The 11232-nt window shown below is 37.9% G+C and overlaps 2 protein-coding genes across 2 annotated transcripts; both read left to right on the top strand.

Moving 5' to 3' along the window:
• The first annotated feature begins 2705 nt into the window (after positions 1 to 2705).
• Positions 2706 to 3128, top strand: atoh7 (atonal bHLH transcription factor 7). Its single transcript, XM_020927193.1, has one exon. The coding sequence runs from the start codon at positions 2706 to 2708 to the stop codon at positions 3126 to 3128; it is 423 nt and encodes a 140-aa protein (XP_020782852.1).
• Positions 3129 to 4853: 1725 nt separating this feature from the next.
• pkd2l1 (polycystic kidney disease 2-like 1) lies at positions 4854 to 10913 on the top strand. Its single transcript, XM_020927330.2, has 15 exons — positions 4854 to 5124; positions 5217 to 5330; positions 6345 to 6472; positions 6759 to 7012; positions 7263 to 7487; positions 7979 to 8207; positions 8280 to 8450; positions 8523 to 8704; positions 8816 to 8936; positions 9017 to 9115; positions 10006 to 10127; positions 10206 to 10323; positions 10397 to 10530; positions 10621 to 10732; positions 10827 to 10913. Exons 1-15 carry the CDS (start codon positions 4854 to 4856, stop codon positions 10905 to 10907), a joined length of 2361 nt encoding a protein of 786 aa, XP_020782989.2. The 3' UTR covers positions 10908 to 10913.
• Positions 10914 to 11232: the final 319 nt, after the last annotated feature.

An 11232-nucleotide genomic window follows, 5' to 3' on the forward strand; every position in this document is an offset into this window, starting at 1 on the left:
AGAAAGAGCTCAAACAGGCACAAACTTCATTCACCTACTGTGACCTAATTATAGTGTGAGGCTCATTTGACCAGCTGCCACTTAACCTACTGCACAGAACAACAAATGCACAACAAGAGCTGAGAAAGAGAAGGTCAAAGCTAGAGGCTAATTTGGCAAGATCGTAGTCCTTTCCTTAATTAAATGTGGCAAAAGAATAATACAAGTGCATCTTCTGAGCCCCAATTACAACACCAACATAGTTTTATAATGTAATAATAATATAGCATTATTATTATTATTTAGTATTCATTATGAAGTTGACTATTTTGTGTAAATCAATAAGTGCAACTTTGACCCATCCACATAAATATTATTGGTTGGATCAACATAAAACTGATGCTCACTTAAATACCCTAATCTTAATCAGATTTAATAAGTCAAATGAAAGAGGGAAAAGTTGATACACTTTCTCTTTATCCCAAACATACGCTTTGAGCTCTAATCTGCATCGCTCCATAAGGGATGGCGTAAATGGATTTAGCAGGAGTGTAGCGGTGTCTGGGCAGACGGGTCCCTCTGCTGCTGTGACATATGGCTTTTGACAGAGGGCATGGCACCCAAACAAACCAATCACGTTAAACATGTACAAAAACAGAGAGGAAGACACGTATGGGCTGGGCCGTGTCTGCAACGAGGCCTGCAGACACGACAAGCAGCAGCTGGCCAACTACATCTATCTGTAATCAATGAACCAACTGGAAGATGGGATTATATGCCTAATTGCACAGCAAACCAGTCCATCCCAAAATGACCAGACAGCATCAGCTTGTGTCCATGACCCACTACCAGAGAGGGGCATTATTCTCCGACATTAAACATTCATAACCTGCTCTACAGCCAAGCTCTGAGTTCGTCAATACAAAAAGACAGGAGCTGCTCAAGACAAAGAAGACAATGACAATAGTTATTGATCATGCAGCATAAAAAAAAACATGTTTGTAAATAAATAGAAATGTAGTGATTGAAGAAGATAGACTGGAGAGTAGCTGTTTTTTGTGTGTGTGTGGTTTTTTTAGAAATCTAATTATTTAATTATTTCTTCAAGATTTGAAATAGAGAACAATAAACAAACCACAAACATTAATGTCAAAATGTAAAATTTGATGTGCTGGTATATGAATATTTGTGTAAATGTTTTTTGTAAATAATTTCTCCCTTTTGATCAAGCCACAGGAGACTTATTTTGCATTTGAGGCCACATTGTAACATTTGTTGTTTTGTTAGTTTAATCTGGATGTGCTTTTTAGTCGCTTTTAATATGGGAATCAAACTGGCAAGTAAAAATAATAATCACTTATTCAATATTTAAATCTGACATTAACTGCTCACATTATGCAGAGTAATCCTATATTTTAAAACTATTTTTGAAGTATTATCATATTATATATGACGTAGCAACACAATAAAATCTTATGCTGTTATCTTAAGAAGCATTTATTTTGTATTTGTGATTATTAAAGTAGAAAAATATGTATACAAAATAGAAAGAGGGTAGGTGTCAGAAGATATATGTCCTGAATCATAGAATCTGTTGTCAGCAGATGGAAAGAACAGACAAACAAATTACTCTGTCGCTCACATTTGTCTCGGACCACTTCACAAATCAATTATTCATTTAATGTGTGAAGCCACAGAGATCATTAATGGACACCAAATAGACACAGATCTTTTATTAAATGTTCCTCAAATATATATAGATTTTACATGTTATCTAAGGACTCAGGCACATCAACTGTCAAACTGAACTCTAATCTGGACACCATCTTGGTCCATATTGTGGTTTTATAATCCCCTGAAGTGCAGTGAAAAATCCCTCAGGTTACAGACCGCACTTACACTTCTGTAGCCCCGGGCTAATCTCAGATTATGGTTATTATCACAATAAGAACTTTTAGCTGCAGTGAAAGCACACGTAGGATATTATGTAATTGTTGTCATCTTTGTTTTGTAAATATGTTTTAATGATAATTAAAACCCAGCACTAAGTTCTATATTTTCCAACACAGTCTACTTAATTAATATATGAGGAATTTATCTGGATAAAACAGGATTCTTCTTTTATCACAGAAAATACAGAAAAATATAAACTAAATTCAAATATTTGTGTCCATTTTATAAATTAAACAAAGCCAAAGTATAATCACAACATGCACGATTATGATCTATCATCTAGCAACATTTATTTGTTAATACAATTTTTTTTTTTAGTTTTCAGAGGTCAATAAAATGCCTATAAAACTAGTTAAAGCATATTTGTTTTGCCAAGCTTGCAGCATCATCAGCTGTGGAGCTGTGGACCAGATGGTATCTCGTGGTGCTTGAGTCACATGGTTCTGAGTGAAGCTCTGAGTTAATTGGAATTTCATTAAGGTTGTGTTTGTGAGTGACGGTGCTAAAGTGGGAGGATGTTTATGAGTCGATAAGAGGCTGGTTCTGAGGGGGACCCCACCTGCCACCACCTGTTCATCTGCTGCACCCTATAAAAGAGCCGCACCCTCTAAGACAACCACTCCTCACCCAGGCTGCTACTCAACTGGCTCTACAGACCCCTCTTGAGCTTCTTCTGGATTTACAACTGTTGTTTGTACTGCAACAGTCCACAAGACACTTAAAGAAGAACACTCTGAAGATTGCTTTTGGACTTATTGTTCTTCTCTGTAAATATGAAGTCTCGCCGTTCCAGCTGCACTGACTCTGGGTCTGAGAGCTCTGAGCCAGACTCCAAAAGCCCACAGAAGTTTGAAACAGCCACAAGGAGGCGGATGGCTGCCAACGCCAGAGAGAGAAAAAGGATGCAGGGTCTGAACACTGCATTTGATCGTCTCCGTAAAGTGGTGCCACAGTGGGGCCAGGACAAGAAACTGTCCAAATATGAGACTCTGCAGATGGCCTTGAGCTACATCATGGCTCTGAATCGGATCCTGACAGATGCGCAGAGACACAGTGCTCCTCACAGCCAGTGGATGGACTCATTTGACTGTGTGCAGCCAGAGAACTACTGCCTCATGGGCTATGACACTGTCCCAGAACAGGACTATATGCACTCCTCATTCTACCCCATGGAGGAGCATCAGATGCACTCTTAAACAAGCCCTGTTTTTAGGCACTGAACAGTCATATTGTTGGATGTTAGTGACAATGTGAAGATTTTTCTCCAGTTTAGGAGAACGTAAATACATTTGTATTGCTTTAATTATTTTTTATTTAATTTATTTATTATTTTGACAATGTGACGCTTCAATTTTAGAGTGAAGTGTTTTTGTTTATTATAACTTACTAGGATAAGAAGCACTATTGAGCAAGTATTGTTCAATGTAGCTATGTATTTGTATCAATTATTTTGATATGGCCCAAAAATTGTGTGCAATTTCAATTTGACTGTGAAAAGTATGCTGTATACTATTTGTGTTTTTACTCTCTATTTTTACTACTCTAGTTTTTATTTAAAAATAAACTATTTTGTATAAATTGTGTAATGTCTTATTATTTCTAGTGCATTACTTAAGCGTCATCACATTATTATCAAACTGTCCTTGTGTAAAAGCTAATTTTCGGCACGGACTTTACATCTCAAACATAAATAACCTTGCTGTTGTGTGCAGAGATAACAGTGACAGTTGTGTCACTCTGCATTATATAATTTTATAAATAAATGTATTCAAATAATCAGATTTAGTCCAAAAGTAAAAGTAAAAGTAAACTGTACTATTCTAATGCTGCATGTATGAGGCAGGCTGCAATCTGATCTGTTGCTGCCATTACTAGAGTGAGAGGACAGATTTAAATGGCCCCTGCAGCCATGACATGAAGTGCTGGTGACAGATTTTAAGAAGTTTGAGTCGTGGCACAAGCCACAACAGATTAAGGAAGCCTGTGTGCCAGGTCTTGCCACGGCTTCAGCCGGGGAACCGAAATTAAACTCTATTGTGGGGTAATAGCTGTGCCTAATTTCTCTGTTTGCAGCCACTGGAGCATAGCCAGGCCTAATAGGACTCGAATGCAACGTGCAACAAGATTACACTTCCACTGAGTTAATATAGTGAATGTATTGATTCTTTTCTTTTTTTTTAAAAGTACGGTCTTTACATTTTTGTTTAATTATTGGTTTTACAATAACAAAACAGCTCAGGCGCTGTGATGATGACGCGCAGTCCGGCAGTGACACTACAATTAGGCTCTTAATTAATTCAGCCACAAGCAGCTGTCAGTTAGTGTTACACATTTTAATGGACACACAATTCATCCATTTTTGTTTTAATTACAAGGGAACACTATAAAATGATTTGTTAATCAATAGTGACATGTAAGTGTGAGAGGCATATTTAAGATTTTTGTGACAAATAAATTACATAACTAAACAATTAAATGAAATGAATGAAATAACAAATAACACTGTTTTGTGTTCTGAGACAAATTATTATATTATTATTATTTATGTATTTATTATTTATTTTTATTTGTGAGGTAATTATTATTCTGTTATCAAAAGGGTTTTTGGGTTGTTGTTTTTTTTACTATTATTGGGTACTGCAGCATTTCAAATTTTGTACTGTTCTTTATGAAGGGCTTGATGTTTCAACAGAAAATACAGAACTCACCCTCATTATATAACATAGTGCATAAAGTATTTCTATCTGAATGACCAAGTCTTGGCTCAGGCCAGTTAGCCCTAGTGACTCCGCCCCTGACAAAGCCTATAACCAGTCACCAGGTCTTTAAAAAGCGCCCACCTCCAGCAGGTGTCCAGAAACTGCCTCCATTGCTCTGTTCACTTCAGTTATTCACTTCAGTTTGGGACTCAGAACCTCATCATGAAAAGCAGAAACAACCGCGCTGGGAGCCACCTGACGGGACAGGTCGAGCTGGAAAGTGTTGGAAATGGGGCGTGGGTGAACCAGGCATATTGCGGGACTCCTCCACCAATCCCCCGTGTCATCAGCACCATCTACGACCCTCAGCCCGTGTTCCAGGGCTCCATGGACAGCCTCTACAAACCAGGCAGCCCCAGTCCCTTCCCCGAGCCACCGGACAGCAACAAACTCATGGAGAAGAAACATCGGGGCTGCTGCTCTTTTATCAAAGGTGCAAACATAACTATTTGGGTGATGCCTTCTTATCTTACAATCAGATTTTACGAAAGAAACGAAACTTACTATGAATGGGATCTTTTTCAGGTTTGTGGGGAACTACTTTGACTGAGAACACGTCTGGTGACAGAGAGCTGTTTGTCCGCACCACGCTGCGAGAGTTAGTGGTTTACCTGGTGTTTCTCGTGGACATCTGCCTTTGTAAGTTTATGGTTCTATCTTTCATTTCTTTACAAAAACACAAATAAATGTTATTATTATACATTAGACCGTTCAGAGAGAATAAAATGTCAACGTTGCCTCTAAAAAAGTGTTAGGAAATGTTTATAATTACAGTTACAGTAATTACACTCACATTCAGTAGTCAAGTTTTACTTTACTACTTGATGATAAAAGCTTCACATTAAGCACTTAAACACATTAAGTTAAGCTATTTTAAGTAATGCAACTTTGAGTCACATATACCTTTTAGAACATCCTGTGTATAAAATACATGCCCTTTGGTAGATAAATAATTTATTTCATAACCAATACTAACCTAATCATTGTGGTAACAACTGTATTTGACTGAGGCCACAAGTTATGCTATACAAAAACAAAATTTGTATGGGACATCAGGCCAATGATGAGCTTTAATTTTACTGGACAATTTCAATATTTTGACATCTGTGTTTTGAACTCTTAAAATGGATTTAATGAATATTTAGATAATGCACATAACTCTTTATATAAATGCAGTGTCTGTGGATGTTACTGTAGGCCACTCAGCTGCACTGTTAGTTTACTATTTAAAGCCTCCTGCTGTTTTATTGCCTGCCACAAACGCCCTGCCCATCTGAGAGCACGGGGACCATTGTCCAGTGGAACATTAGGAAAGAAAGGGCCCTGAGCTCTGGTCCTTTGGCTTTTAGTGATAAGAGCTTTTGGAGTCATCTATTGTGTCTTTGTCTGACTTGGATTTACATTGTTGATGAAACCATTTGCGTCAGGCCAGCGTGTTCCCTCTTCAAACAAATTATGGTCTCTATTCTGGGTCTTTTTCAGCAATGGGGTGTAAACATGACCAAACAACAAGCCATCAATGATGGCTTGCGTGTCTGCCATGTCCTGTCTTATCTTGCCCTGGCGAGTGGAATAACATTTATATACCAAGGCCTGTGTAAAGTCAGATAGAATCAATGCCGCTGTGTAACAATGCATTTGTGTATCTTTCAGTGACATATGGGATGACCAGTTCCAGTACGTACTATTACACCAAAGCTATGACGGACCTGTTTGTCAATGCAGCAGGAGAAAGTGGAGTGAAGTTTCAGTCTATTGGCACCATGGCCGACTTTTGGGATGTAAGGCTGGAAATCACACCACATGAATAATATTGTATATTATGTAAACTACTATAGAAATTATAAAACACTATTATTGCATTTTTAAATTAAAAATGTTTTGTCCAAAAACTGATACTATAATTTACTCATCAAAGTCTGGGCCTATTCCATTTTCTTAAACACATTCACAGCCAAAGTAGAGCAAATATTTTCCTTCAGCCTTTTACTACATGTGACATGTCTGAAGCACAACAGGTTATGTTTTGCCAATTACCATAATCCTAATTTGAATTTTTCACAACAGTATGCTCAGGGCCCCTTACTTGATGGCCTCTACTGGACCAGGTGGTACAACAATCAGTCTATGGACACAGGAGACCAATCCTTCATCTACTATGAGAACATGCTTCTGGGAGTCCCCAGAATGAGACAAATCAAGATGAAGAATAATTCCTGCAAAGTGCACAAGGATTTTCAAGAGGAGATTTTTGGCTGTTTTGATGTCTATAATGAAAAGAAAGAGGAAAACCTGAACTTTGGTCTTATCAATGGCACAGCGTGAGTACACATTTCTTCACACATATTTTGTCATTTGCTTATTTAAGGCGTCTTGGAGAAGATGAAATCCTACATCCTGCATCCACTATAACTGGCATTTTCAAAAGACAAATCCAAAAACCTATTTTTATGTTAATGGTACAACAACATACCTTTGACTGCAGTGTTATATAAGAGGTCAATTATGTCAATGTGATATCATCTGTAACTTAACAATAAAAATAATAACAGTCTTTGTCTCTCTCCCTAGATGGACTTACCACACAGAGAAAGAAATCAAGGGCTCATCTCACTGGGGGCTGCTGACCACCTACAGCGGGGCAGGGTACTATCAGGACCTGAGCCGGACCAAGGATGAGAGCAGAGTCATTGTGAAGGAACTCATATCCAACTTGTGGCTCGACCGGGGAACCAGAGTGGTCTTCATTGACTTCTCAACCTATAATGCAAACATCAACATGTTCTGTGTCATCAGGTACAACATGGGCTCTCAACCAGGTTTAAACAAGGACACAGTCAGGTCTACACTAGAGCAAAATCAAAACTAAACAAGGTTAAGTTGGTGGTTTTACAGTTGTCCTTCTTTCTCTTGCATAGTTTGATATCTGAAATGACATAAAGGAAACATAAGACAGAAGGGTTCAGAATTAGGGCTGCAAGATCACAATCAATCACAATCAAATCTTTAGTACCATCATTTTAACCACAAAACAAAAGAAATCCTGTCATAAATATCCTAATATCCTAAAAATGCTAACCCTGTAGTTTAGATCTGTACAAACATATTTCAGTGTTTTGGTCAATTTTTTGGATGTGTTTAAAATGTGAACAGTTTCCCAAATCGTTTAAGCCCTCAAAATGTATCCCTTATCCCCAGAATACAGATTTCAAACAGACATGGTCCATAGGCTTTTAGTCCAATTTTCCAAGCCCTGTTTGCCTTAGAATAACCTGTTTGTCTGTTAGGTTGGTAGTTGAATTCCCAGCCACCGGTGGAGCAATTCCTTCCTACCAGATCCGAACCGTCAGACTCATTCGTTACATCACCAACTGGGACTTCTTCATCCTTGGCTGCGAGATGGTCTTCTGTTTGTTTATCCTTTATTACATAGTGGAGGAAATCTTGGAGCTGAAAATTCACAAGTTCTCCTACTTCGGAAGCATCTGGAACATACTGGATATTGTTGTCATTATGGTGAATATGTTAATTATGTTGTTTAATTTGTTTTAATTTGTGCTACAAAGGTTAACCCCTTCCATTTCACAGCTTGCAGTTGTTGCCATTGTGTTCAACATCTTCCGTACCGTCAAAGTGGACAAATTGCTTGGACATCTTCTTGAAAACCCGGACATCTATGCAGATTTTGAATTTCTGGCTTTCTGGCAGACACAGTACAACAACATGAATGCAGTGAACTTGTTTTTTGCATGGATAAAGGTAAAGCAAACTATTAAACTATGTGTTTAAAGTGTATGGATTGTAAAGTAAAACTGTGTATTGTCTTTACAGATTTTTAAGTACATTAGCTTCAATAAAACAATGACTCAGCTGTCCTCTACACTGGGGCGGTGTGCAAAGGATATTATGGGATTTGCGATCATGTTCTTCATCGTCTTCTTTGCCTATGCACAACTTGGCTATTTGCTTTTTGGGACAGAAGTGGAGTCTTTTAGCACCTTTGTCAAATGCATGTAAGTGTGATATACTATAGGGCTACAGGTGACAAATGTGGACTATTCTATTGTTAATGTTACTTTGCTTATTCACTGTAGTCAGTTAACTGGTCTGTTTGTTTTTTGCAGCTTTACCCAGTTCAGAATCATCCTTGGAGACTTTGACTATGATGCAATCGACCGTGCAAACAGAGTCCTGGGGCCGATATACTTTGTGACATATGTTTTCTTTGTCTTCTTTGTCCTCCTGGTAAGTCAAGCCTCTGAAAAGCAAAACTCCTGTACTGTTTTGTTGCAAATGGAAACTTCAAAGACCTTGTTTTCCCTTAGAATATGTTTCTGGCCATCATCAATGACACCTATTCAGAGGTGAAGGAGGAGCTGTCGTCCCAAAAAGATGAGCTACAAATCACTGACATTATCAAACAGGTAAACAGGTCTTATAGTGACACATGGTACCAGAGGTGGGGAGTGGGGACTTGCAAATTGAAGCTTGGACTCAAGTCAGACTTGAGTCACTGTTTTTCGCACTTGAGACTTGACTTGATAAAATGGAGTAAGACTTGGGACTCGACTTGGACATGAAGGTCAGTGACTTGGGACTTGACTCGAACTTGAGGCCTGTGACATGAGAAGACTTGAGAAGCTCTTTTAAATCTCAGTTCTTCATTTAAAAAAATAAATTTCTACTACTCTTACATACTCTATAAATATTCATATATAAATATACTACAATTTTTTAAAGAAAAATTTTGTTTAAAATTCATATAAAACGCAAAAATCTAAGCTATATTTAGTACTTTGGTTTAAAGACTTGAACTGACTTGAAGCTCAAAGCAGATGACTTGGACTTGATTTGGACTTATGGACCAGCGAATCGAGACTCAACTTGGATTTGCCTGTATTTGACTTGGGACTTGACTCGGACTTGAGGTCAAAGACTTGAGACTTACTTGAGACTTGCAAAACATCGACTTGGTTCCACCTCTGCAAAGTACTAACCAGGGCTACCAAGGATCATTACTTAAGAGCAGGGGTTCCCAGATTATGTTGCTACGTAGATTGTCCAAAAAAGGATGCAGTCATAGCTGAACATGTGGCCAAATAATGTATGTGAATACCAGCAGAGTGCCAAAAGGTTTGTGAGAACATGGGACAAGTTAGAGCCTGGGTTTAGAATAATAAGTACTTTTAATTAAAAATGAGGTTCGACAGCTTTAAAACCTGACCAACAAACTGCTTTTTATGTTCAAGCTTATGTTTCAATACTGTAATGGATATTCATGAAGGCAAACATTCTATTTCCTTTTCTTTTTCAGAGCTACATGAAGACATTTACAAAGCTGAAACTAAAGAAGGAGAAAATATCAGATGTTGAAAAAGCTCTGCACTCTGGATCGGGGGAAATTGAATTCAAAGATTTCAGAGAGACCCTAAAAGAGTGAGCACAGAAATACCTTTAAACAATGTCTCTTTACCATTAAATACAGTCTTATAGGCGATTTGTTGATTCTTGTAGGATGGGGCACGCTGACCACGAGATTTCTGCAGCCTTTTCACAGTTTGACCGAGATGGAAACCAGATCCTTGATGAGCATGAGCAGGAGAGGATGAAGAAAGAGCTGGAAGAGAAACGAGTATGTGACAAAATGGAGTGAAGTTTACACCAGTGTTGTTACACCAGTGACAATGATTGCATGTGTCTATTAGGATGCTCTTTCTGCTGAACTAAACAACCTCGGTACAAAATATGAGAAGGATTTACGTGAGAAGGCTCCTGTGACAGCCAACGAGCATAAAAGACTTGGAAGTCAAACATTTATTGAGCGAGAACAGTTTCTAAGGTCTGTAATCTTTATCTATGTATTTATTTTCCGGAAAAAAAATTGATTGCAAAGCAGATATAACTGATAACCTGTGCTTTTCCTTTACAGATTGTCACGGCATGTTCTCCATCTTGAAAGCTCCGTGTCCAACATCTCATCCAGGCTTGCCTTGATAATGGAAAAAATTGGATTAGAAGATCTACCTGGAAGCAGCAATAATGTGAGTATGAAATTACACATATTACAACGCAGCCCACCACTAGAAACATTTCCAAAATCTAATCTTTACACATTGTTTCTTTTTTTCTTGTCAGAGTGATGCCCCAGCCCCAGGGACGAGTGAGCCGTCTTTGCGGAGGTCTACAATTTATCCAGACTTAGGTGGCCACATGTGACACCCTCTAAAACATCTAAAACTCTGAGAACAGAAAAGTGAACAACGCTCATCTGCAATGTTATGTTACATACAAGTGATTAGGTTAATTAAGGTGAAATCATTAATTGCTTTATTATTGTGATTTCAGTGTTTCTCATTAATGGTCTGAAAATAACCTGGACCCTCCATTGGACAAAATTAAAAAGGCAATGAGTGCGATTTATATTAATAATATCTACAAAATGTGTATAAGAATTATTTTTTAAATATATAACATCATTAGCAATAGTTGTATTTGTGCCACCACATTGGCAAAGGTATCACGTGCAAACACAGATAATATA

Source organism: Boleophthalmus pectinirostris, unplaced genomic scaffold (genome assembly GCF_026225935.1).
Source record: "Boleophthalmus pectinirostris isolate CB_2022bp ecotype Guang Dong unplaced genomic scaffold, ASM2622593v1 HiC_scaffold_5, whole genome shotgun sequence".
NCBI lineage: Eukaryota > Metazoa > Chordata > Actinopteri > Gobiiformes > Gobiidae > Boleophthalmus > Boleophthalmus pectinirostris.

Bases quoted from the DNA above. Each gene is read 5' to 3' on its own strand.
- atoh7 (XM_020927193.1), top strand. From the start codon at position 2,706: ATGAAGTCTCGCCGTTCCAGCTGCACTGACTCTGGGTCTGAGAGCTCT.
- pkd2l1 (XM_020927330.2), top strand. From the start codon at position 4,854: ATGAAAAGCAGAAACAACCGCGCTGGGAGCCACCTGACGGGACAGGTC. The intron at 8,705-8,815 runs GTAAGTGTGATA...TGTTTTTTGCAG, and splicing joins AGCACCTTTGTCAAATGCAT to CTTTACCCAGTTCAGAATCA. The intron at 10,733-10,826 runs GTGAGTATGAAA...TTTTCTTGTCAG, and splicing joins TACCTGGAAGCAGCAATAAT to AGTGATGCCCCAGCCCCAGG.